Source organism: Corylus avellana, chromosome 9 (genome assembly GCF_965113065.1).
Source record: "Corylus avellana chromosome 9, dhCorAvel1.hap1.2, whole genome shotgun sequence".
Taxonomy (NCBI): domain Eukaryota; kingdom Viridiplantae; phylum Streptophyta; class Magnoliopsida; order Fagales; family Betulaceae; genus Corylus; species Corylus avellana.
This window is the reverse complement of record NC_142498.1, coordinates 21,300,256-21,327,467: the sequence shown is the minus strand read 5'-3', so window position 1 is coordinate 21,327,467 and position 27,212 is coordinate 21,300,256. Positions and strand designations below refer to the sequence as shown.

Below are 27,212 nucleotides of genomic sequence, written 5' to 3'. Positions count from 1 at the left end.
CTTCTTATATGAGTTACTCGTACTGTTCATTGCACCCGATCCATATTCGTCTTAGTGTAGGTATATCTATTTCCAACCCCACTAATCTCTTTTTTAAGATAGTATGAAATAAACTGCTTCTATTGTATAGCAAATTCACACAGGAGGACAAATGGCTTTATTTGTTTCGAGAGGGCAAGTATCGTCCAAAACTTTTCTCACGTTATCTGTTTGTGTTGTTCGTTGCAGCCGATCTAAACCCATTTTTAATGTAGGTGATATTTCTTTCCGATGAGACGAAACTCTTTTTCATGAAAGTTACTTATAACAACCCATCAAATCATGAAGAAGAATAGTCTTATATGATAAAATCTTAAGAGAGATATACAACGACATGGTAAAAGTAGTATTAAAATCACTGGCCTTTAACATCGAGATCAGATTCCAATTGACAAATTAAATCAAAAAATTAACGCCCACAAAAAAAAAAAAATTCAAAGCATGTTCCACAGCTAATTAAAACAACTGTGGTGGCACTTTTCAGGTGGACCTCACATCTACAGGTTATGTGTGTTTTGTGGAGACTTTTGCTACAAATCTACGGCCATTAAGCATCCATCATGTGTGATGTAGATATATGATCATCAGGTCAACGAGCAATGTCTGACTTTGCTGTGTATCCCAATTGTTGCTCCATCTCCCAACTTAGCTTAGGTGCCACGCCAGAGTGCTTGGGAACATATTCCTGGTAATCAAAGAAAATGAACGGCTCAGATCATTTTGCTGCATTGAATATTCCACTGAGCATACACGGTGACGTCACACACAAGCCACGTGTACAGATTTAACAAAAAGAGCGAGGGAGGGGGATTATCAATGATTCAATGTACCTCGAGCTTGCTCATGAGTTCTTGGGCAGTTTGGGCAGAGACGATAATGTTGCGGGCAGCAGGTGTTACGAAACCTTCGTCAACTGCGTTGTCTATGAATGAAAGGAGTGAGTTGTAGTACCCATCAACGTTTAACAAGCCCACCTGCAACCAAACAACAACAAAAAAAAATTAATTAATTCTTTTTACTTAAAATCACATATTATATATATATATATATATATAAGCTTGAGAAAAATTGAAGAGTTACCGGTTTATCATGAATTCCCAATTGAGCCCAAGTGATAACTTCCAAAAGTTCTTCCAAGGTGCCATACCCACCTGCAAATTATTCAGATTGAATTCAATAACGAGACAGATATGGTTGACCGTTATGCATACAGTTATCTTGGGAAGTGCCAAGATATATATATATATATATAGTCTTGAAGATGTAAACTAGTATAAAGAAAGAAACCCTCTGAATATAATAGGGAAAAAAGAAGAGGTAGTATATAGAGAAAGGAGGAGGCTAGTGTGCATGTGAAAGGACATGTAAATGATTGCCATCCACATGAAAAAATTATTGCGCATTTAAATTTTAAAACTACAAATGGAAATCTAATAATTAAATAAATAAAAATGTAAAAAAAGGTGCACCTGGCAAGGCAATGAATGCATCAGCTTGACGAGCCATTTCGGCTTTGCGTTGGTGCATGCCTGATACAGCTCTCACTTCTCCCACCGTCTCTCCTGTGATCTGAAATTATACACCAGGCTTTCTTTTTATATTCCCACTAAATAAATAAATTTGCTACAAGCACCTAAAATATTAATTAAAATTTTAAAATAAATAGTGATTTTTAGCTGGAATATCTGCATGTAATTAATGTAAGTAAAGCATTCTCTGTGGGGAAGAGAGTTTGGGTGTTTATAAGAAAAGAAAGAAACTGACTTTATGTATGAAATGTTTCTTGTCAAAGCAGTCAAGTAAAGTTGAAATTATTATACCAGCTACGGGAAAATGGTATATACTCTATTTTTTATTTTTTTTTTGTTTCTTTTTATTCTCAAAAGCAAGTCAGAAATTCAAGTACCTCTCTTGGCATGAGAGTCTTGGGAATTACTCTGCAACAAAAAGAAAGAAACATCAACAAAGACATACACACATATTTTCTATATATATATATAGAGAGAGAGAGAGAGAGAGAGGGAGAGAGAGAGAGAGGGGAAGTCGTAGCGGATACCCCAAAACGTGGCGACCTCCATCATAGACAGCTTGGGAGATGAGACCCATCAAGCCAATGCTCCCTCCCCCATAAACCAAGTCAATGTTCCTTTCCACCTGCAATGCTTTTATATTATTAAAAACTGACGTGGTTAATTCAAACAAAACCCTTCCATTTTCGCCTTACAAGAAAGTATTACTATAAAACTGAGATTGTTTGATTGAATAATCATGAAATATATCTTTTCTTTCCTTTTTCCCTTATTCATCACTAATTGATCCAGCCCATGAAACAGAAAACGAAGCAGAGGATACCAAAAACAGAGATCTCTGTATCTGATCTCTGTTTTGCTCAACCACAGTCACAGAGCTCTCTGTTTCGGATCCGTACTTCTATTTTTTCTTATCAAACAATCACTACTAGAATTCGCAATCAATTGCTTAAATACTTCTGGGTATCTTACTGCAAAGGCTCTTGGTAGCGGAAAGTAAAAAAATGATCGAAAAAAAAAAGAGAGAAAATTTTTATATATATAATTCCTTAAAAAATCGGCTAAGGCTCTGTTTTGTAGGAACAGGACGCAAACAGATCATGTCACATGAGCAACACATCATGTTCTGAGGTACGTCGCCTAATGAGCAAGTTCATCCTCTCATTAAATTCAAAGATAAAAACAAGTTTTTCACAGCAAGAAAAAAAAAAAAAAAAAAAAGAAAAAAAAGAGGTTTTGGGTGGTACCAGTTGTTTGCCGAGTTGGATAGCAGCAAGCTGGTAGCTAGGGTTCTTGCCAGGGCTGCTCCCACAGAAAACACAGAGACGTTTGAATCTTGATTTCGTGGAAGCAGGCTGGCGCTGTTGCTGTTGATTTTCCATTAGTGGAAAGGCTATGGAAACCAAATTGTGTGTTTGCTTCAATTGGGTTTTTTTTTTTTTTTCTCTTTCGTTTTTGTTTTCGGTGTGTAAAGACTAAAGAGAGAACGTGAACGTGTTTGTTGTGTGTTGAGCAGTCAGCAAAGCGCTTCAAAGTTGAAAGAGCCGATGCCAAAAAGTAAGGAATGGCAAAGGGTGTCTTGGTCCCTTTTTATATGTGCACATCAAAGACACGTCTCACGTCTCTCTTCTTCTCGTCTCCTGATATTTCACCAAATGAATTTCACGTTGATATTGACAACAAGGTTTAGGCTTTTTGGGATTTAAAATTTAAATCTTCACTAATTCAGGCAATAAGTTACTAACAATTTAAACAATAAACCCGACCGCAGACTCAAGGAGATGGGTTTTATGTGAACTCTCTCATATTTGCCGGCTAAATTGCTGAGATTGCACTCTAACCCGTGCGTTATGATATATATATATATATATATTTTCCTTTTTCTTTTTTATAATAGCCATGTCTTGTGGTCCTTAATTTGGGGTTCAGCCCACCTTTCATTTCCTTGTCAATCAATTTCTTTAATTTTTATCCATACCGGTTCCATATCATCGTGAAGAAAACATTGAACTTTCGTCCATCTTTAATATTTGAAGTGTTTTGAAAATGATATTCGTTTGGCCATATCAGACCATGTAATTGTCTTGGGTATATGAATATGGTCATTTTTATTCCATTAAAAAATTACTAAACTAATTCGTGTAGGTGTGACAAATAACTCTACGAGGTTTTAAAAGTAACAAATGATTTCGTGTAGTATATGCATGTTTAATAAATAATTTTCTTGGGACCATTTTTTGACATGTTCATTATGAAATTATAAATTTATCTTAAACGTTATTAAAAAAGAAAAGGAAAATGGGGTATGGGAGAGGGAGATTATGGGGATGATAGGACCACCTGTATAGCCCATTGAGTGATCGATGTAGAGAATATTGAAAGACTAATTTTGTAATTTCATAATTGATAAATCAAGAGAATAATGAGTGACTTTAGTGTTTAAGTAGAGTACAATCAAAACTGGAACTCCTTAATACATGGAGTTAGTTCTATCTAGAAAACTGAATACAAGATTTAAATATATAAAATCTAATTTATACATTTGAATTTAAAGTTTGAATTCTCAATATTATCTCTGCTCTGAAACAAGCTAGGAAAAATTAAGAAAGAAAAGAGGAATCTTTTCCGCTACAAATATAAGAATAGATAAGTGAAAATGCAGCTAGTATGAAGTGTGGATGCGGCCTACTTATGCATATTGTGAGCGTAGAAGTTATAGCTTTTGTTTATTTTTCTTAATTTTCAAGAGGATAAAATATGAATGATGGTAAGGATGTTTGAGATGGTGGAAGAAATTTGATACACAAAAAGATATTTGTCACGTTTAAAATATCGTGACGTTATTTGTCAGAACCTCAAATGACAATTTATCAATTTTTTTTTAAAAAAAAAAGGAAAAAGAAAATGGCCATGTTTTTCAAAATGGAGAAAGATTGTAATAATTGTAGTTTTGTGTAGTGATATTTTCTTGCCTACCTTACGAAATGATTCATACAAATTTTAAGCAGGGACCCGTACTTCACAAGGACCTGGTACTTGTATGCAAGACCTGTGTGGTTGATACGTGAAATTATGAATCTTACACTGTCCCACTTGCAAATTATAATCAACCCAGAGAAAAGAAAAAAAAAAAAAAACTATATATATATATAAACGAAGTTTCTTAGAGAACTTCATAGGAGGAGATAGATTAGATATGTAGATGAAATATGGACCTACTGGATGAAGGTGTATTACAGCTGTAATGGTGGTTGCACGTCTCAACTGTACAACAGTTCAAGGGTGGATAAAGACTTGCCCTTCCCTTCATTCTAACCCCAATTTTATTCCTTTCTTCCATTTCTTTTTTGGGTTTCTCTGCCAAAAATTTTATAGTCCAAACCCCACACGTGCCCACACATCCAATCCACAGATTAGATTTATGATAGACCCTCCTTTGTTTTGAATATGAGTTTACAGCTTCACTTTTACTTACAAATTTTTTTTTTTTTTAAAAAAAAAAAAAAAAAAAAAAAAAACTGTGGTTAAATATATGTATTTTTTTTAAAAAAAATAGATAAATTAGGGTGGCTCGTTGTAAATTGTTAGAATATGGGAAAGTTATTACAAATTGATTTATTAGAAAAAAAAATATTTAAATAAGATAGTTCAAATTGTAATATTAGTGTATAGTCATTACATGAAAAGACTTTTTCACTATATTAGTCTATTAGATAACAAATTAATAATTTTTCTAGAAATTGTTAAACCGAAAAGACCGAAGATATTTCGACATTTTTGTTTTGGAGAGTATTGGACATCTCACTCTCTCAACAACTATATAGAGTATATAATTGAACCGGCGGCTTGTTTTATAAGAATTGGCCGAACCATCCCAACGAACCCATTTGGCCATCCCAATAGACAGTTAGGAAGTGGCCGAATCACCTTCTTTAATCATAGCGATTGATTCAACAACCCCAACAATTTGCCTTTTTTTTTTTTTTTTTTTTTTTTGTCACAGTCTATACTAATGATTTTAAATGAATGGCCAAGATAATTGGTACCATTGAAATATTGCAATGAATCTCAATCTCATGATATAGTGCTTAGAAGATTCTCAATGACCATTGAAATAACTTAGATATTATGGGAAAACCAATTTGTTATTATTTGCTCCATACATTATTCACCTAGTATTTTACAAAATAGGGTAAGCCAAGGTGGCAAAATATCTATTTATTGGCCTTTCATTATACAATTTAAGTTACAATAAGTCTTTCTCAAACATAAGAAAAGAAAAATGTCGTGGTCCACGTCTCCCTACCCAATCGTGGTCCCTAGGCTCTAGCCAATACAAAGATCGGCCGGTGAACAGTGATGCTCTAACAACCCAAATAAGGTAATGGTTAAGTTTATTAATATGTAGCTTCAATTAATTATAGATAATTATGTACCACAAGATCTAGATTCCATTGTTAAAGATAAAGTTTTCCTTCAAACTACCTTAATGAGATTTCTTTTAACTTAAAATATTAGATTGAATTCTCACACTCATTTTGACAAATTTTTTAAATTGGGTCTGAAGAAATTTTTCTAACCTAATTTATTAAACTTATATATGTTTTTATTAAGAATCAAATGCTTTTAATTAAAATGAGTAATATTATATATTATACTTTCATCTCACTAAGATGAGTATTTATCAGCCATTGATTTTTATTATTTTTTTTGTTTAATAAAAGCTGATCTAAGAGTTGATAGACACTGTCACATCAGTTCAGTAGGATGAGAGCGTAGTATATATTATGGGTGTAAAAAAAAAAACCGGGTACCAATATATATATAAATAATATTTTTAAAATTTATTTTAATTTTTAATATTTTTAGGGCATTTTTAAGTATTGAATTTTTATGGCAATTGTAAACATTGGATTTTAAGGGCATTTTTAAACAATGAAGTTTTAGGACATTTTTAAACATTGGATTTTTATTTTTTTTAGGCCCAAAATGCCTAAAACAATGATTTTTTAGGTTTTTTTTTTTTTAACAATCACAATAAAGCCCAACTTATTAGGAAAAAAAATGCTAATTGTGTTTTTTAAAAAATGGGCAAAAAATTGTTAAATTAAGCACAAAAATTAGACAAATACCTCAAATAAGCTAAAAAATTAGGCCCAATACCTAAAATAGGCTCAGAATGATTTTTTTTTTTTTTTTAACCGTTACCCCGTTCGGATAACTGGGTACCAACCGGAACCAGCCAGTTATTGTATAACTGGGTACCCGGTTTCGATTCCAGTTCTAGTTTTTCAAAATTAAAAAACTGGGTATCCCGGTTCCAAACCCAGAAACCGGGACTCGGAACTGGGTTGACACCCCTAGTATAGATCATTTTTCATTAAGAATGCATGTGAGTAATTAATTTGAAAGAAAACTTTGTGTCTAATTAAAAAGATCCGCCAAGTGAATATTTAACATGGGAAATGAATGGAACATAAGGCAATCTCAGACAACCTTCCTCAAATCATTCATTGCTTGTCCACTCGCTCCGACTATATTTACGGTAACTTTCTTAATTCTTATAGTCAAAGTTTGTTGAAATTGCATGAAAACATATTTCCATAAGAACAAACAATGGTGCCGTGATTCCGTAAACCGTGGAAGGTATTCTATTCCTTCCAAGAAAGGCTGCCAAACAGATCTCTAACAAACAATTTGTTACATAAATTGTTAATAATTTAAGCAGTAATTATTAAATATTCTTTATAGATTCATATTTCTAAATAAATTTTAAAATGAGTTTCAAACTCTTTGGCATATAAAGTGTTTTTTTATCTCACATAAATACATCATTGAAGAGGACAAAATCGGAAAAGCTATACCACGAGCACATAGCAATGGGGTTTCCCTTGATTGTGGGGTTTGGCCCCCTCAATGAACGAAATTAAGGGTTAGTTTACCCAACAAAAAAAATAGTACAATATTTAGGGTTAGTTTATCTACTTGGGGTGCTTGTTTCTTTGGACTAGAAATAAAAAATAGTACTAAAATATTGAAATATCAACAATGTTCTTCTATGTAAAATACAATTTGAATACAAATTATCATTATTGTGAAATTATCAAATCGTATTAATCTTTTATAAAATGCACAAAGCACGTATCCATGATTCCATAAAGTAGTGTTTACTAATTTATAATTAGATTATAATAAAAAAATAAATCCCTTATCTCACTTTTGAAATAATGCCTCTTAATCCTATCTTATAAATTTTTTTTTTTTTTTTTTTTTTTTTTCAATTGATGGGAAATTCAGAGAACCCAAGTAAATGGATTTTTTTCCTCCCAACGAACGAGACAAGAATCTAAAAGACATTGGCATTAGAATACGACCAAACCAGATGTGAGTGAAGGTACAACCCAGAGGCACAAGTCTCCCGCAGGAGCAGCTTTTTCAAAGGCTTAGTGCCGTGTGGCCCACGATTGCTGGAGTCAAACATGTCCACATGATATTATTTCCCCACTCTCAAAAGGGTGCATGCGTGTGCGAGTATCTCAGCGCCACCTATTTTTTATTTTATTTTTTTATTTTTTTGCTTTCCTGTACGTGTTCCATCCATGAACATTGAATTATTATTATTATTATTCTTTCAATTTACATAATAATACTACACTTCAAAGTTCAAACTGGCTTATCCACTCAAGAACTTTCCGCAAAGCTTATCTATTCCCTTTCTTTTATAAACAATATCCATTTCTTTATAATAATTATTTCCATTTATTGCCTTCAATATATATATATATTTTTACATTACTTACAAATGAGAGTATATGGTTGTTTGTTGCGTGATTGGTTGCGGGTTTTACTAACCAATTCTTCTATATTCTATTCTATTCTATTCTATTCTAAGAAGGTCCTGCATTTAGGGACAGAACCTTTTTTGTTTTTTTAGAATATTATGGGTTTATTTAGGAAAATTTTGAGGCTTGGGAACTCAAGCTCTCCTACCACTATTTGTAATAACTTAGGAAAAACATTACTATTTCAAAAGGACTAACCAAGTTATAATTGAAGTTATTTAAGGATCACTTATAAAGTCTAGTTTCACTTAATAAAGAACTGCTATAAAATTTAGCACCACAGTAAAGCACAATCATTGAGTCGGTATGAGAATTTGATAGACGATTCAAAGCTTATTTTGGATTGGCTCCAATCGTGGCATTGTGCAACACACTAAGAGAGAAACAAACATGATAGCTCATCGTTTGACAAAAGAGGTTTTTCAACCAAATGCCGAGAAAATTTGGATATATGAACGAACGTCTAGAGTTTTTACGTGATATTGTAACCTTTGAAAATTGTATTGTTTGATTTGATGTTTTATTAATGAAAGCACGAGATTTTCCGTTCAAAAAAAAAAATCCAATGTACAGTGAAGTAATTATCTTGTTTGTGTGAGATTGGGACACAAATGATCAAATCAAAAAAAGCGATGGCCCCACAGGGACCCTGGTTGGCTACTTCCATCTATGCTTGCATATTGCATCTCCATTGAAACTCTTTACGGTATTCTTTAAGTTTCCTCAAACGTGTACATATATCGTAACCTTTTTATTTATTTTGCCCATCTACATGCATGTCTCTATATATAGACATTATTTTAAATGAAAAATATTGACTGGTACTTGAAGGAGTTGGTATATTCTATTTTATATTCCATAAAAAAGGGGTCTTCGATCTAAGCCTCCTGACCAGCTACTGCTAGCTAGCTACATTTCACACGTGATACAAGACATTTCCTAATGAGGTTGATTTAGATGACACATCTCCAAAGAGGGATTAATTTTTTGTTTGGAAGGTGCAAGAAGAAATAACCTAATCCACTCCTATAAAGAATGGCCTTGATTAGATTCAACTGAGCGGGCGGATGAGATGATATCTGATGACTGATGAGACCCTTCGAGTTCATCCATCCATCGCCATGGGAAGCAATAACAAACTCCCTTTTAGCATTTGTATCCCCTTTTTGAGTCCAAATCTGTTCCATGGCTCTTTCCTGGCTCCCAAGATATCTTCAAAAAGCTAATATTCTCATTCAGATAAAACTTGTCCACCGCCGAATTCTATGACTCTTGGTAAACGTGGCTACGTGGCATTGCTTTAATTTCTTTTGCTCAAGAGTGTCGGGAAGCTTAAATATAAGGGTGTGTCGACCTAGCTAGGTTAGTTTGTAATCAGCTAAGTCTCTCTTTGTATGGAATATATTGTGAAGGTGCTTCACGTGTGGATTTGTTCTAAAAGTTGCCTGTAAAGATAATATCAGGAAAGCATAAGTGGTACCTCCAATTTTAAATTAGAGCATATCACTCATTATGTGATTATTGAACTGATCGATTCAACTTTATGCTAATTACATTTGCATTGTGATCTTGATGCATGAATCCATCTCTTTGGACTTAATAATTACTCATTTAAATTGCGTAAAACGATTTCTCTTTTTCATTTTTTAAATTTGACAGTACCCGGCCTCATTTTCTCACCCACACGATCTCTACCGATGAAGGTCTAAAAAATTCACCAAAGGTCGCCGCCTGTTGCCAGCCATTGTTGAAATTATTTTACGTCAAAACTAACAGAGTCTAATGATAAAGATAACAATAAAAAAGAAAAATTAATGTCTAGCTCTAAGATAAAATGATTGTTACTTGAGTGCTAGATTTGTGCCGACAACTAATTGCACCCGATCTCGGTCATTCAGTGCTAACATTACATTAACTATATTTCATTGCAAAATGATGGGCCTCATGTTTATGCCAATCATACTACGCATAAACGCGTATTTGAATTAAAAACCTTAAAAAAAAAATGGTGTAATAATATGATGAAACAAGTATGGTGATTACTTTGTAATTGTTTAATTAGTTTGTGTGGTGAGACTTGGTGCATCTCGCGTGCGGTGCCATTCACTACCATATATGCGTCACAGATGACTTCATCATCCATATTCCATCCATCACTTCCTGCTTTGCTTTAATTCCTTCATTCAAAGCCTCCCCAAATAGATTTCTTCGTCCCAACTCAAAATTCCTCTTCCTTTGTCACACTTCAACCAACATTCTCGGAGATTCCAAATAATTAGGAACCCTCCATCAGCCTAACCAGAACGCTATAAACTTTTTTTTTTTAAAAAAAAAAACATTTGCTCAATGGAATTTTTACAATTGAGATTCACTCTCATCAATTAGATGCTACGTTACGGGTTCGAATTTCGGAAGAACGGCCTATATAAAAAAGGTACATATTGCCCGAATAAAGCCGCCGCAAAGGGAAAAGGGATATCACATGTCATGTCTGGATGGGCTCCAGGTCATTAAAGATCTGAAGTTGCTATAGGTTGAACTAGTTGGCTCCCCATTGGTCAAATGGGATTTCAGTGTCATCTATATAGAGCTTCCTTTCCCACACATGAAGATTGAAGACGGTGCAAAGGAAAAGTCCAGGAAGGAAGCCTGGCCGGATGGCCTTTGAAGAGAGAGAGAGATTGAGAGGTTTCCTATTCCCGAGGGCTCGCTCAGATAAATGGGGTCCCCAAATTCCCCACCACCCGACCATTGAAAGCTGTGATTGTGCCGCACTCGTGCGGTTGATTGGAATTTGGACCCAATTTTTATTCCTCCTTACCCACCCACCCACCCACCCACCCTCTCCCAGTCTCCCACTCTCTCCTCCCAAGTTCGGATCCCTTGTTGCTTCCACCAAACCAAAAAAAGAAAAGAAAGTAAAACGACATTCTCTCTTTAGCGACCCAATAATAACTCACAAGTCTTCCTTATAAATTATAATTAATCCAAATACGATAAAAAGTCTGACGTAGCAATAGTTTTCCTTTTTTCTTTTGTCTTTTCTACCGTCAAAATAGAACTTACAATGGATATGAGACGATCCGGCCCTTACAATAAGGCTAATGCTAATCTCTTTTTTTTTTTAATTTTCTAAATCTCTATAAAATTTCATTATGGGATGAGGTCTTTATATATTTTTTTTCCTACATATATATATATTTAAAGACTAATTTTTAGTATATATTATTATTATTATTATTATTATTATTATATAAAAATTTATATTAGATAGTATTATTGTAGCAGAAAATTATGGTACGTCCACTGCTCTCACTCACCTTTTGTGCAAACCTAGTTGAAGGTGGTCATAGTTATCCTGCTAATAATGTGGTCCAATGGGGGGCCAGATGATATTATGGTACAGACACCAAAATTCCAACCAATGACGCACGCACGATCAAACCAAGGTTCCCCCACACAAACAAGAAGAAAAATAAAATGAGAAAGAGAAAGAGAAAGGAGTATTATTCTAAATTTTGGACCATACAACTTACATCATATATATAGTTTTCAAAGTATGCATTTTGGATTTTTTTTTTTTTTTTTTTTCTTTATCTAAATTCTAACGTTCGCATCTCTACATTGACAACTAGCGCTTTATAATATAGCCTCATCAGTTTATTGGCCATATATGGGCCGTGAGCAGTGAGTGATTGATTCGGCTCCCATTAAGGAATAAACATTGTAGTGGTCCGTAATTTCGTTAAATATTGTTAAAAAAATTTTAAATATTTGAACATTTTTTTAATTAAAAAAAAAATGTCAAAATTTAGATGTAAGTATTTTTGCAACCAACGTCGGAATATTAGTAATTTTTTTATTTTTTTATTTTTATGATATATATATATATATATATATATATATATGAAAATTAGTAGAGATCAAGTTATGGAACGTGAACAAAAACACCAAAAAGAAAAGAAGAAAAGAAATCAAACCCTTGAGCTTTAAAACGTCGTGCTTCTTTTAACATTTGGGGATGTTGTATTACTTGTATGGGTAATAAAACCTGGAACTCTAACTCGGATTGACATATTCAAATAACAATTTATGATGGTCAACCGACAGACAAATGGCTCCAACCAACACTTCCTTTCGTTATTCAACGTCTGCATGGGCATGATATCGTTGCCTAATGCAAACACGGATTTCATTATTTATTTAAGGCCTAACGAACCCTAGATCAATCGCCCTTTACGAGGAGGAGGGACCCAGAGAATTAAGAAGATGGAAGCATGAACCTTTTTTGGTCTCAAAAGCTGCTGCATCACCGTCCTCCATTCCATCCACACATACATCCTACCTACATCCCCACTATCCACCTACCTCTCACTTCTCATAGCAAATATTCAACCTGATAACATTGATTATTATATAATTATAATAATAATAATAATAAATAAATAAATCCAAAAGCATGCTACTTGCTAGAGGGGGTAACCGAAAAGCCCAAGCTTTTGGGGGTGGTTTAATTGGATTCTACCTGATATCATTTAATTTGATAGTAGCACCAGTAGAAAATTGATTTTATAAAGCATAATATCTGACATTGCCATCAATTTTTGTCGTCTGTGCATAGCTACTATCTGCAATGATGTGTCAATATTTCTCAAAAAGCAATCACGAAAAAATGAATCAAACTGGACCCGCATCATTCTGCCCAAATGAAGGAGGAGGAGAGAGAAAGCACGTGTTAGTTTACAATTAAAAAAAAAAAAAAAAAAAAAAGTGGAAAGAACTTGTTACATTAGCCACTGGTGCAGACAATGCACTCACCACAACGGTCAAATTGTTCTACAACAAAAGTATCACGGAGATCTTTTCTTTTCTTTCTTTTTTTTATCCTTTCCATCTAAAATGAGAATACAATAAAACAATGGAACCACGGATGAAGCCTAAAAAATATAATGTTACAACTCTCAGCAAATGAAAAACTGACTATTGTACATATTCATTGTAGCAAGTGTTCCTACTTACGCCCATACCCGGGTGGCGGTGGGTGTGGCCCCTTATTTGCCCTTCTATCTAATGCAGAATATTGGTTGCCTGGTTGTTGAGGGCGAACATACCCGCCGGGAATGCTCTGGTTTGCAACTGGAGCCCAATTACCCCGCTGCTGATGAGTAGAAGCTCCAGGTGGTCGGTAGTTTTGATAAGGGTTGTTGTAACCACCATGGTAAGATTGAGCCCGAACCACATTTGGAGGTTGTACCATCTGTCTGCTATCATACATGGGTCTGCCATTCTGATGAAGTCCTGCTGATGGATAGTTTACATTCCTGGAATACTCTCCTTTACTGTGGGTAACGGGTCTATTATTTCGGTCATAATTTTGAGGATAAGACCTATTACTGGAATGGTGGGCTGCGGATGAAACATATGGTGGATTATACCCATCCTCCTGGTAAACTAGAGCAGTGGGGGAATTTGAAGATTGATGGTGACCTCGAGGAGGTTGAAATGTTCTTGGTTGCGGTACTCTATTATACACCTGATCATGACCTCTATCATTTTGGTAGGAAGCCAGCGGTGGGCGGTAGGGAGGCACAGGGTAAGATGGTGGTGGGGCATGCATTTGATTGCTGTACCCATTAGCATCTGCTGCCTTCACTTGTAAGCTATTAACAACAAGTCGATGAGCTGCGTCCCCAAGCTGTCGGCCAGAAATGGCTCCTGAGGAGTTATGCCTGAAAAGGAAAACGAAATCCACAACAGTCAAACATACCGAAGTACCAATGAAAGAAAATATTCTTTGATATATCCGACACTAGCGTATGTATGAGAAGGATAGAGAAAAAGGGAATGCCCATAAAGTTTGATCCAATTATGCATGCAATCAAATGGATATTTAATCATGGCATACCTTCCATTCTCCCATGGCTTCCTTCCATTCTCCCATGGCTTCCTTCCATTTTCCCATGGCTTCCTTCCAGAATCTTCATGCCACAAAACAGGTTCAGGTTGTAGATCCCCCAAATTCACAGTCTGCAAGTGTTAGAAGAGTTATTAGGGTTAGTAAGTCATTAGGGTTTGAGGGTAGTTTGGTCATTGTGATAAACCATCAGGTTGAAAAGCCACACCCACTTAACCATCAAAATATATTCGCTTTTATGTAACAGCTACATTAAATTCTAAAATTTGGAAGAATAAAAATAATAATTAATGAATGAGAGACGTGTTGAAGATGATGATAACAGGATTGTTTAATTAAAAGAAACCTTCCCTTGGAAAATGCAAGAAATAGAAGGCATAGAAAATTGCTTAAAAACTAATAGTAAAACCATATTTGAAATGATATGATCAAGGATTGATAAAACATGTGGATGCACCTCGATGGGGCAAGATACCAAACACCAAAATGATTCGAGTCTTCCAAGTGATTGTGAAAAGTACGTAAAAGCAAGAAAATTATCTCAAAGCATCATCATTAACTAATGCATTCAAACAATAACCATTTTAATTTCTACGCTAAAACTGGAACTAGAACCCAAATCTACATTAAAACATATAGAACATCGTCCCTCACGTCCATTCACAAAAGCTCCGCTAATTAACCCAAAGAAAGAACACCAAAATTAAAGACATTAACCCTGTTCAAAGCAATTTATTCATACACAAACAGATAACAAACTTAATACACAACGCAGAACCACAGCTAAGCATCGTTGGGGGTGGTCACACCAGACCCAGAGTTCCTTGGGGGTCCACCAAGAGGGCGCTGGGGTGGTGCGACAACCCCCGTGGTTCTGCCATGGTGTTGGGCCACTCCTTTGGGTGGTTGGCCACTAAATAATTTTTCTAATTTTTTTTTTTAATTATTATTATTATTATTATTTTATTATAGATATCTTGGCTATTTAGAAATTTTGGTACAATTCTAATGTGAACAAATGTGTTGTCACCAAACTAGGGAATATGAGTAGCTATTCCATTATACATTTTCTCATTCCTAGTAATAGCTATTTATTTTCCTAATGAAATAGTCATTCCGCATACCAAACGAGGCCCTAATATTGATCCTTAATGTAAACCTATTGTGATAGGAAAATTAGTTGTGATAGCTCCACATGTTCTCTCTCCATACAACAATACTGGATCACATACCAAAATTCAAGAAAGAGGAAAACAAAAAACCAGTTGAAAAGAACTATTAACTGACGAGCCATAAAACCTCACTAATAACCACATAATACCTTCTTTGGCAATGTAACCCCTGCAGGCGGTCGAGTGATGTGCTCATGCGCATCTGGGAGTCTGTATATAACACATCTGAACAGCAAGAAATAAAGACGAAAGGAAAAAAAATGAGAGGGGGAAGAACAGATTGGATGCATGGTTCATCAATTGAATAGCAGTCAGTGCTCAAATGCTTACGTGACTTGGTTGTCAATAATATCTTCCATCCCTGCTACAGGAGACCTGAAAATTGGTGGGCGAGGATCTCCAGCACATGGGGATAAATAACCATTCATTCCATCACTGCATTTAGCCCTTAAATAAAATCAGAAAATAGCCTAACCAGAACTTAAATTTATTGGTAGCATGGAGAAATTCACAAACTAAAAAAAAATCGTGCGCAGCAGACTGGTGAGAACCGGGCAGGGATACAATTAGACTTGCAACTAGACCACAGAACTTCAGTAAAAACATATGAAAAAAATCACCATATCCATACTAGGTAAATAAACTTCTCTTTTTTATCCTTCCTTTTTCTGGGGGTAAGGGGGGTTAAGTGAGGGCCTGGTTCCTCCAAAGCAAAGGTTCACAAAGAAAATGAAAGGATGAAGACACAACACCTTGGTAAAAGAGAAGTCCACATGAAAAGTTCTATCGATAACAGCTACACAGGTTACATTATCGCCAAGTACAGAATAATCTTATGATCACTAAGTTGGTAAAAACATAAAGGTGCAAAACCATCATTTACGGTCAAATGCGAGAATCTTATTAGGATGGCTTGGAATTCGGCTGAACAACCTCAAAAGGGGGCACAGTAAGATTATTTTGTATTCAACAAGTACAAAATTAAGCTGGCAACCTAAGATTCCACAGAACAGAAAAAAGATATTGGCAACCAATCAGATAAAAATGCATTAATAAATGACAAACATTTTTAAGGAGGAAATTGGTTAACTTGTCAAAAATTTTAGAGGGGGAAAAATGAAACTCAAATGACCAAGAAACACAAGGCCCACCAAAGACGAACAGTAAAATTGGCATTATGATAATAATAAAAAAAATACAATTCAAGAAAAGATTGCTAAAAAAAATTCTTTGCCAGATATTTCTCCATTTTTCTTCTTAGAAGAGCATCTCTTCATTTTCTTACCAATTCTACAAAATTACAAATTCAGGAAACCTGAATGGGAGTGGCACCAAAATGTAGCACACAACAAATGACAGCAGTATTCTACAATCCAGGTCAAGTAAAAAATAGAGAGAGCCCTCACATAGAATAGAATGTACACATTCATTAATTCTTTGAACCTCAAAAAAAACAAAACAGCAATGTAATGGCCAGCATTTAAACATTGCAACAAACCTTTTTTCCGGCTCGATTCTCTCCTTGACCTCGACTCGTTCTTTGTCTGTTAACCGTTTACACTTTTCGTCAAGAATACTAATGCATACAGAGAGCGGATGACACAATTTCACAAAAAGCATGTCGAACATCACGCTATTTCGCCGTACCTCTTCCTCCTTTAGAAAAAAAAAATGCAGAACTCAATCTAAAATGAAAGTCATGTCTAAAAAGAAGAGGTAAAGAAATCGCAACTAGTAAAGTACAGAGTATCAAACTAACTTATGGCAAAACACCATACCATCAATGTATGTTCAATTTTCTTAACTTCTGAAAGAAGGCGGGCTTCATCAATAAAAGGCAACTTTGCAACACCCTTAAGAAAAGTAAGTAGAGGTGTCAAAGAAACAAATTGAGAAAACAGTCATGTCCTGTACATCATCATCATCATGCCTACAAATAAAGATTAAAGGAGAAACCCACCTGCCAAGCAAATCGTTTGCCATTCATATCCACTTCAAAATCTGACAAATAGTACAAAGGTTTTAAGTGGGAGAAATTATCACTGTAGTAAATTCAAACAGGGAAAAAAAGTTTCAGGCCCCCATTTGAGTCAAAAAGCATACCAGTCGGGTAAAAGTCAATAATCGGCGAATTTGGATCAGTCATCAATTTCCTGTAATGCTCAGGAAGCGCATGGGAACTGCAAATGGATTACATTTTGTTCTTAAGTGATGGGAAACTTATAAAATTGTGATAATAAAATAAAATAAAGAAAAGTGGCTACTGAACCTTGCAGCAGGGAATACTCCCAAAAGCTGATTGAACGGTTTGAAGGGAGTGCCAAGCTCAAAGCTTATGTTCAGTTGTCCAAGATCCTTGAGATCAGAAGCAAATGGTGCATAATGATAAGGATAAAACCTACAATAAAGATTCTCCAGAGTCAAAAAGTAAAAATTCAAATATGTGAAAGCATGTTGGATAGAGACAACAAATTAACTAGAACATCCACACCACACCACAAAAGAAGAAAGAAACCCAGAGCTGAGAAAAGATTTGACTTGAATACAAGTGAAATTTATGAAAAACAGTGACAGAATAAAACAAAAGTTTTTGTTTAATTTCAATCATATGATAAGGATGTCTTCATTTCATGCGTATTCAGGTGTTCCTTCGTAGTAATTGGTTTCAGTTCTTAATCAAATATACATTTCACTGAAACATCAAGTACGCAGTTTATATATGAACCTCAACCATATGACCAATATTATTTGATAGCTTCCCTTTATGAACCCATTCCCTTTTTTTAAAAAAAAAAGATATGAAGTCATCCACACTTCCCATCATTTACATAATGGATGGAATCAGAAAGAATGTGGTCAAAATAAGACATCAATTATATGATTTTTTTTTTTTTTTGCTGTGGAAAAAAAATAGGAAGGGGTGATGGCACCCCCTACCCTGTAAAACCCCATTGACACTAGAGCTAGGTACCATCATGTTTTAACATGATTGTAGCAGGTTCAAACCCACATCAACTATATGATTTAAGATTTAATGTGGTCCCTATACGATGTTTTCCATTCTTTCCTTCCTACCATATATCAAGGTTTCAACCTACAAGGTTCACCAAATCCTTACATGGTGTAATCCAACCAACATAGATCACAAAAAGAGAAGGTAGGAGTGGCAAGATGGGGAAAAAGAGATCAGTAAGCCATTGAAACTTTCACATACCAACAACACCTCCTCAAATGAAAAGAAGTAATCATTACTCCACAACCCAGAACCCAAAAGAAAGAGGAAACAGAAAGATCAAAAGAACAAGAAAAGGAGAAGGAAACAGAAAGAGCTAAAAAAAATGAAAGTTAATCACCAAATCACTGAACATTTTTTCAAGGGGACATTGGAACCACTAATTTTAAATTTTTACACAAGCAAGTGCATGCAGTAAAGATGGAGGAGGGAGGACTGCACCATAAGAAACTGAAAAATAAAAGGATTACAACCACCACAAACAAAACCTTAAAATTAAGTAGATGAAGAAGAAGTAGAAGAGAAAACAAACTCACCACTGCCAAGAACATACCCCTTCATAATAATACTCCATAACCCAACATAGACCTTCTGTGTACTTCAAGACCTACCCAATAGAAGTGCCAATATATAAGATAAACCTACAGTTATCTACCAAATACATGCCAATGTATAAGATAACACTTGAACTTACAACATCTCTTCGTATTGCGTCAAGCTCCTCTGGAGTTTTTGCAGAAAACTTTCCCTCATAATATCTTTCTTTCCACCCCGGTTCTCCCAATCTAACCTAATAAAACAACAAAAGAGATATAAATACTCCAGGTAAAAAATGCAATAGCAAAAGCTAAATGAACTGCTGTATGATGTCAAGCTTTTAAACGAATCTATATGCAAAGGTAAAGTTATCATCAAACCTTGTCTTCTTCCGGATTTTGAGAGTTATAAACATCAGATTTCTCACGAAGTACCTCCTTAAGCTTCGATTTTAATTCTTCTTTGTTTTCACTTTCCTGGAAACCAAAAGAGAAAAAGACACAATGAGCATCACTCTAATATCTTATACTGTCAAGAAAGACAACAGACAAATGATAATACAATAATAGATGCACTAATAACTCCTCGCCAGCAAGGCTCATACCGAAAGCCTATAGAAAATTAGTCCTAAAGAACGGCTGACAGAGTCAAAATTACATTAAAGCCTCTCCCAAAACATACATCTATTTCAAGGCTATTTTCAGCTTCAACAATAGCAGCTCCAATGGTAGCCACTGAAGACAAACGTGCAACTTTTTGGGGCCGAGGAGAAGCCCCTGACTGTTTGCTTTTTATTTCAATCCCCGACAACCGTGCTGAAGCTTGCTCATGTTGGTAATCTTTTCTAGCAAACGTTGACCTCTCTGAACTGTGACTAGATCCTGATTGTTGATAGGGTGTAGGCGAAGGACCAGAAGCAAGACGAGAACCATGATATCGAGCAACTGGAACCAGAGACTCAGGTTGAACTTGAGGCTCTACATCATCTCCTCTCCTGGCTTGTGCCTTATCACGCTTTATTCTTTCAGCCTGCCGCTGAAAAAGGAAAGCAAAATAAAAATCTTTATCATGACTTCGGTTTACAGGAATAAGAAACAGCAACAACAAAAACAGAACCACATAATATAGTACTGGATCCAATAATACTCTTAAAAATTCATTGCTTTAATAGCAAGCAGTTTGAACAATAACAGAGATCCAAGATACTGCTGATCTCACCATTAAGGCCAAAAAGAGAGTAATGAGGTTAAAGGTAACCATGTCGATCTAAGAACATAGGAGGTTAAAGGTAACCATGTCAATCTAAGAACAGTGCAAACCTGATGCAATCGAGCTCTTTTCTGGAATATCTTATCTTCAAAAGATCCAACAGCCTGAATAAAATGCTCCACCCTGCTCAGATTTGGCTGAGAAATAAAACAAGTCAAAAATAATATTCAACCCCTAAAGAAACTACAACTCTCAGATAAATAATTAAATACCTTGCTTGCATTGGTCAAATACCCTCCCAATGCCCTAAATTCCTTCTTGTATATTGCAATCAGCAAGTTAATAGCACCCTAGAAAAAGTAGCAGGATATTAAACATTTAGTTGTGTAAATCCAAGAGAAGTCAAAGAGAATCTTCAATTGCAGCTATCTTGCAAGTTGCAACATATATAATTTCTTGTACGTTGCAATAATGAAGATGACACACAAGGACTGAGACTATAAATGCCTAAAGACATCCAATTTATTCATTTCAACACATCTCTAACAAATTGTGTTAATAATGAACAATTCGACTAGTCCATCATAACAACATATTTACACGACATTTACCAATATGCTATTAACATTTGCCATAAAAAAAATACATTAAGTAAAGGTTGGAAGATTAGCAATCATATTGAAAATGCATTTCTCTTTTGACTAAGCTTACCATCCAACATTCTACATCATCATCATTTGGTCGCCTCTACTAAACACATTTCTACCCATATCAACAATGGAATGAATAACAAATTTCTGTCAAATCTTTATCTTCCATGTGCCTTTTCACCTCTAATTCCTAACATTAAATTATCAAAGCCAATATGTTGACCAACATTCGCATGATTACATGACTTTAATTCTTGTGATTAATTCTTTGTTTGTAACATAGGTATTAACGTATTTATAATAAATTGTCATGTATAACTGCTGGTGATAGACCAGAATAGAGAAAGTTCCTCTCATAGGTTCTTGTTGAATTTCATTATTATATTATAAATAAATTTTTTTTGTAAGTAAATATGTTATTATATTATAAACAACATAAATGGTATGTTTTTCAACAAACATTTTAACCACATAGGCATGACACTAAACAGTGGCATTTGCTACATTTTAATAGTAAAGTTTGTGCATGATGTACTAAAACCTAGTCCCAATATAAACACAAGATGATTGCATCCTTAATGACCGATGAATCTTTCCACACAAATTTCCCATATATTCACATACCACTAGTATTGATATCAGTATGGGCAATTAAACAATTAAAAATTTCCAAAACAAAAAACACAAATATCTGCTTCTTTTATGCCAAATACAACTTCACCACATGCCATTTAGTTTATACCCGAACATCATACCTTCTTCTTTTTTACTAAATGTCAACTTTTAAGCTTTTCTTCTTGAAAGAAGGCCCCTTTAACTTTAAAAAGTTATTTCTTTCATAAGTAAATGTAATTTATTAAAAAGCGCAAAAGGCACAACCCAAGTACACATAAAGTATACAAAAGAAACACTTAGCTAGAAGAAGAAAAAAAGCTCATGAAAAACATGAAAGCTAGAAACATTAAAGTCATAGGAAGTTGCCCACAAGAAGTTTAAAGTTTAAAGAAGATAAACTTTAAAAAGTTATGATTATGATATTTCAAAATATTGTTTATCCCTAATCCATCATGTTTCAAAAACTAATTTACTCCAAAAGAAAATGCTGGGTTAACAAACCTCACGAATCTCCAGAGTTGGCATATGTGGTAAGAAATCATTGCCAACAAAGAAACACATGAAGATAAAGTCATCCACAATGCGTTCCAAATCAATCTTGAATGGAGGGTTAGGAATTGTCATCTCATGCTCCAAATACTCTCTAAGCGTCCAAATATTGAGAAACTGCCAGGAAGGGAAAGATAGTGACACATTAGTCACAAGAACCAAAAACATGTCACGAACTATACACACAAACAAAAATTACTTTTACCACCAAGATCTTTCAAAGAATGAAATATAACCTGGTAGGGTTTTTTTGCCACAACATCGCCATCACCTTTCTCATCAAACTCTCCCGCCTTTCTTTTTGCCTTTCCTTCACAATTTGCTGCTAAATGACCCATCTGACCACACACGAAGCATTTGTCTTGTTGCCCAGGAGTAAATACAATCTGAAATGGACCATATAGATAGAGACTGATTATTTGTTAAACATGGAGATAAAACCCAGACCATATTGCAGGTATTGAAAAGTTAAAGACATATAGAACCCAACTTTTCTAACAAACGAGCATCTACATAACTATACAAACAACACAGAGATAAGAGGATCAAGTTGCCAAAAAACAAAATAAGATCCACGTTTTCCTTCATTTTCTTCATTCAAAAAATCTACCCTACATAACTTGAAAAAAAAAAAAAAAAAAAAACGTAAAAGTCACTGTGAATTCGTGCAAATAATGGAATACCCACCTCTCGAAGGATTGAAAAATGAATTTCATGGGTGGCCAAACCCAACATTATCAAATCGGCATCCTGTCATGTGGCACCAATTAATAAAGCAGCTAATGTTAGTCCAGAATAATTTGGGCACAGGTGTATCAATCAAATGCCAAAAAGAAAACTAAAAATAAAAATAAAAAAGAAAGAAAGAAAGCCAATTTTCCTACTTTAGATGCAGATATATGTTGAAGAAAGATATATACCAAACCATACAGGCAATGGCGTGTATTTGGGTCATAACCAGGAAGGTTTCTTTGAAGGCGGATATAAGACATAATCTTGTGTTCCCCTTCACCAGGAACATTGGCATCAGAAAGAATGACCTTGCCGCCACCAAAAAAAAAAAAAAAAAAAAATGAAGTAAAAAAAATGAAGTTAGCACACTCCATCATTGCAGCACACACAAATGCGTACAAAATTCTAATCATGAAGAAATCAAAATATAATAAGAAGGTGACAACAGAGCTTGGCAAGTAAAATACCTTTGTTTTTTCCCAACCAGGGTCATTGTTCAATCTGAGATGAATATAGTACTGCAGTGCAACTGATAGAACAGCCATAAATTCAGTTCCAGGTGTAATAACATTTGAATCACAAACTTGTGTATCCTGTTTAGGAGGAAGCTTTCTGCCCTCTCTCTCAAACTCTACCCTTAGCCGTTCTTCTTCAGCTGCCTACAGAAGAAAGGCAACAGTATCAATAGTTGAAACACTTCGGCCTCTTATTTTTATTTTCTTGGTACTTTTTCCCCTTATTGGGAAAAGGAGTGTCAATGTACCATTGAACATAATACAGTAATGGAGCCCTTGCAACTGTCATCCCCCCAAATTGTTCTTTGGCAGATAAGCAGTTTAAATTTCCGGGATTAAAGAATCCCTGGTTGACGATTGATATAAGATTCTCCCTTTACCAAGAGAGTACATGAGAAGCATGCTAAAAGAAATGAAAAAGTTAATAGCAAAGATGGAGCAGGTTTGCAAAAATAATAAAAGCCTCACTCACTCTTCTCAGTTATTATACAAAATTCCATCACTTGATCCAAAAACAAATAAACTTAAAGGTGGCATACATAAAATGCAAATGCTCCATTACTATGACTAGGATATGCATTCTCTTAAGAGCTCTGGACAGTCCTTGATATCTGAATCAATAATGTCCTTGTCTATGAGTAGTTTCCATGCTCATGAGCTAGTAACGAGTGAGATTTGAAAATGTCTCATATGAGTCCAATATCTATTATATTTACTATGAGTGAGATTTGAAAATGCCAAACAGTATAGTTAAAAATCCCTTCACGTGCACACACATGGAGGACGCGCCTACAATACACAAAAGCACATACCGCATCTGCTGCATCTTTAGCTGCTCTAAAACGCCTAGACCGCTGTTGATTCATTTTAGCCCTTGGGGCAACTCCATCTATCAGCCATCTCCAGATAATTAGAATTCACATATGACATATCATCAGCTTGTATTTTGAAGTGACAAAGATTAAATTTAACCCCAATACTCACCGATAGCCATGTATAGCAGCTTTCGAGGCCGTACCATCACAAAAAGCCTATCAATGTAGTCAAACATACACTGAAATACCTCCGCATAAGTTGTTGGAGAAGGCTGCATAAGACAAAATAACACAGAAAAGGCATAATTGATTAAAAATATTTTGAAAGAAAACAATGATATGAGAACACAGTATACAACTACATAGAGCACATGCATGTTAAGATTTTAAACCAGAGGTTTATTGAACCCATAATCACATAACAGAGAGAGTTAATGTTGTTTGGTACAAACAAACTCTCAAAAGATTGATGTAGATACCCTATCTCAAGAGAGAAAATAACCAGACTGGAGGGCATCTCTAGCACAGAAGAACCTCAAGTTTCTCCAAAATGCCTTTACACAGATACCTCACTTCATTTGGTAGAATGTAAAAATACATTCAATTTGCTTTAGATTACTCAACAGAAAGAAAAGAAAAAAATATCATACTTCTGCACGGATGCCCCTAGAGCAAGCCCAAACAAATATTTCCAAATTATATTTGGAATCTATCAAATTGTAGAACAATATCTACTCAACGCATTAGTAGAGGCAATTAAAAATAAGAGATCATCGTCAAATATAAATAATCTTATGATCCCTTCATTATTTGCACCATAAACATGTAGCCAACTATTTTTTCACTTATGTAAAAAATAAAAATGCTACAAGACCAAAAATTAAAAAAATAATAATAAAAAATAAAAAAATCACTACATCGATCTCAAAAAATAACAAAATTACCAATCCATAACATTGATTGATGATTGTGAAACTATAACAAAGATCTGAGCTCAAACCCTATGCAAATAGTCAACATTGAGCTGGCGTGCTAGTTGCTACACATATAACAGATTTCATTAACCAATTCAAATCATAGAAACAATACCCCCGTCACATTAAATTTAACCTTCTCCCGCAAAAAAAAAAAAAAAAAAACAGAAAATCAATTAAAATTTCATAATTACGTTGTAGAGCATCAGAACTCGGAAACAGAATAACTGAAATTGTGTATCGTAACGTACCCTATCTTCGGGGTGAAAGCAAGGGTGAATAATCCCGTTCATGTCGAGGTAGAGATTGTCGAATTCCATATTGTTAGGGTTTGGCTTACTGGTATCGACCGGAATGTTAACGCCGTCGATCACAACCGGTTCTTCTTCGATCACATCCATCACCACCAACGGGTACTTCTCCGCCAACCATCTGTAGAAAGCCGGAACTCCCATTGCAAAAACACTAGGAGCTCGCCGCCTCGGAGATCTCCCGCAGCCCGAACAGGCTAATGAGACAGAGCGAGAAAGTGAATGAAAATCGTAACCCTAACCCTACCCGAGAGTTTCACAGAGAGAAAGAAACAATCTTATCAAAGGCCCAGTAAGAGATGTCACTGCGTAGCTCGGCTTCAAGATTCTCGTCCGACTAGTTTAGATCAGATGGCGCGCCCGCCTCCTGAATTTTCGAATTTAGAGAGATACTGAGAAAGATCAAGAATTCTCACTTTTTCTTATATTTAGGGATCCAAATTAAGGCGCTCATCCTATGGCTGAAACAACATCACCGTCTCGCAGGTTAGAGAAAAAAATATCCGACGAATTAGGGCACGAAACTAAGTAAAGGGACAGTTGTGCCCCTGCCTCGTTGCGTGATATGGATTATAAAGGAGGCGAGTCTTGGGAAAAATATGAGGGTGTTTATGTCTTTCAGCAAGGATAGTAGGTCGGTTTGATTTGATTTGTTTCTGAAGCAGTGGATATTTATCTGGGTTTGTTTGGTAAATTAGTTGGTTTCTTATTACTATTTACCACACCATTTTTTTCAAAAAAAAATTAACATCAAAATATTCTAAATTTTTCACTTTTTTTTCACTAATACTCGATGGATACTCATCTCTCCAAACTCTATTCTAACCATACACCAACATCAAATTTTTCACTAAATTTTCACTATTCTCAAGTACAGTTTCACTAAATTTTTCAATTTTTATATCACATCAACATCAAAATATTTTAATTTTTTCTGCTTTTTATATCATATCATTCACTTTTTATTATTATTTAAATAACAACAATTACTACAAAACAAAACATTTTCATTTTTTCATACCACTTTTTCACTTTTTTTATATTAAGCATTCTTACTTTTTTTTCACATCAATCTACATCAACTACAGTGTTTAGGCCAACCCATTTACCAAATACCACCCTAAAGATTGAGCTACGGAAAAGTGCAGAGGAGCTGTGTGATGGTATCTCGTTATGGACCAATCCGCCACCGTGGGTCTTTAGGGGGAGACTATTGTGGGTCCTACCTGACGAATTTGGGTCGTGTTTGTGATTTACAAATAGTGATTTTAAAACATTATTTTTATAGATGCAGTTAAGTGTTTGACAAAATTAGAGTTTAATTGTTAAAATTGTAATTTAATTTTTTAAAATTGTGCATTTTTTAAAACACAATTTGTTTACTATGCAATTTCAAATAATTTTTTTTCCTGTAATTTAATTGAAAATAATATTTTTTTTGTCTAAAAAATTGGGAAAAATTACAGTTTACCCCCTTAAAGTTGATAGCGTTTTTCAATTCGAACACCAAAGTTTCAATTTTTGCAATCCACCCCCCAAAGTTTCAAATTTTTGCAATTTGACCAATTGTATCCAAAACTTCCCATATTGCCCCTATTTTTTTTTTTTTTTTATAAAAAAAAATTTAAAAAAATTCGGGGTGGCTCTTTGGCCATCTGGCCATTTTTGCAGACCCAAATTTATTTATTTTTTCATAAAAAATATAAATAAAAAAATAAAAATTATGGGCAATATGAACATTTTGGGATAATATTAGTCAAATTGAAAAAAAATTGAAACTTTGTGGGGGTGGAATG

The 27,212-nt window shown here is 34.7% G+C and overlaps 2 protein-coding genes across 3 annotated transcripts; both read right to left on the bottom strand.

The window, feature by feature from the left end:
- Positions 1–322: 322 nt before the first annotated feature.
- LOC132189381 (cytokinin riboside 5'-monophosphate phosphoribohydrolase LOG1) lies at positions 323–3,108 on the bottom strand. Its single transcript, XM_059604110.2, has 7 exons — positions 2,816–3,108; positions 2,096–2,193; positions 1,946–1,976; positions 1,509–1,608; positions 1,120–1,190; positions 870–1,013; positions 323–724 (listed from the first exon to the last, which is right to left on the bottom strand). The coding sequence occupies exons 1-7, from the start codon at positions 2,948–2,950 to the stop codon at positions 629–631; spliced, it is 675 nt and encodes a 224-aa protein (XP_059460093.2). The 5' UTR covers positions 2,951–3,108; the 3' UTR covers positions 323–628.
- Positions 3,109–13,173: 10,065 nt separating this feature from the next.
- Positions 13,174–25,881, bottom strand: XRN3 (5'-3' exoribonuclease 3). 2 transcript variants are annotated; one of them, XM_059603576.2, is made up of 23 exons: positions 25,357–25,881; positions 24,301–24,403; positions 24,129–24,205; positions 23,269–23,460; positions 22,990–23,109; positions 22,757–22,819; positions 22,306–22,455; positions 22,022–22,186; positions 20,528–20,605; positions 20,366–20,452; positions 19,728–20,081; positions 19,427–19,522; positions 19,204–19,299; positions 19,046–19,116; positions 17,766–17,894; positions 17,600–17,676; positions 17,457–17,497; positions 17,275–17,349; positions 16,995–17,152; positions 15,827–15,943; positions 15,646–15,721; positions 14,316–14,437; positions 13,174–14,139 (listed from the first exon to the last, which is right to left on the bottom strand). In XM_059603576.2, the coding sequence occupies exons 1-23, from the start codon at positions 25,558–25,560 to the stop codon at positions 13,422–13,424; spliced, it is 3,369 nt and encodes a 1,122-aa protein (XP_059459559.2). In that variant the 5' UTR covers positions 25,561–25,881; the 3' UTR covers positions 13,174–13,421. The 2 variants fall into 2 exon arrangements, with proteins under 2 accessions (XP_059459559.2, XP_059459560.2); XM_059603577.2 differs by having other exon boundaries at positions 15,827–15,931; positions 25,357–25,880.
- Between the last annotated feature and the right edge of the window lie 1,331 nt (positions 25,882–27,212).

Bases quoted from the DNA above. Each gene is read 5' to 3' on its own strand.
- LOC132189381 (XM_059604110.2), bottom strand. From the start codon at position 2,950: ATGGAAAATCAACAGCAACAGCGCCAGCCTGCTTCCACGAAATCAAGA. The intron at 1,191-1,508 runs GTGCACCTTTTT...AATAATTTGCAG, and splicing joins TGCATTCATTGCCTTGCCAG to GTGGGTATGGCACCTTGGAA. The intron at 725-869 runs GTACATTGAATC...TTTGATTACCAG, and splicing joins AACTCATGAGCAAGCTCGAG to GAATATGTTCCCAAGCACTC.
- XRN3 (XM_059603576.2), bottom strand. From the start codon at position 25,560: ATGGGAGTTCCGGCTTTCTACAGATGGTTGGCGGAGAAGTACCCGTTG. The intron at 17,350-17,456 runs GTGGGTTTCTCC...ACTTTTCTTAAG, and splicing joins GCAAACGATTTGCTTGGCAG to GGTGTTGCAAAGTTGCCTTT. The intron at 15,944-16,994 runs GTTTGTTGCAAT...ATTTTATTTAAG, and splicing joins AGAATCGAGCCGGAAAAAAG to GGCTAAATGCAGTGATGGAA.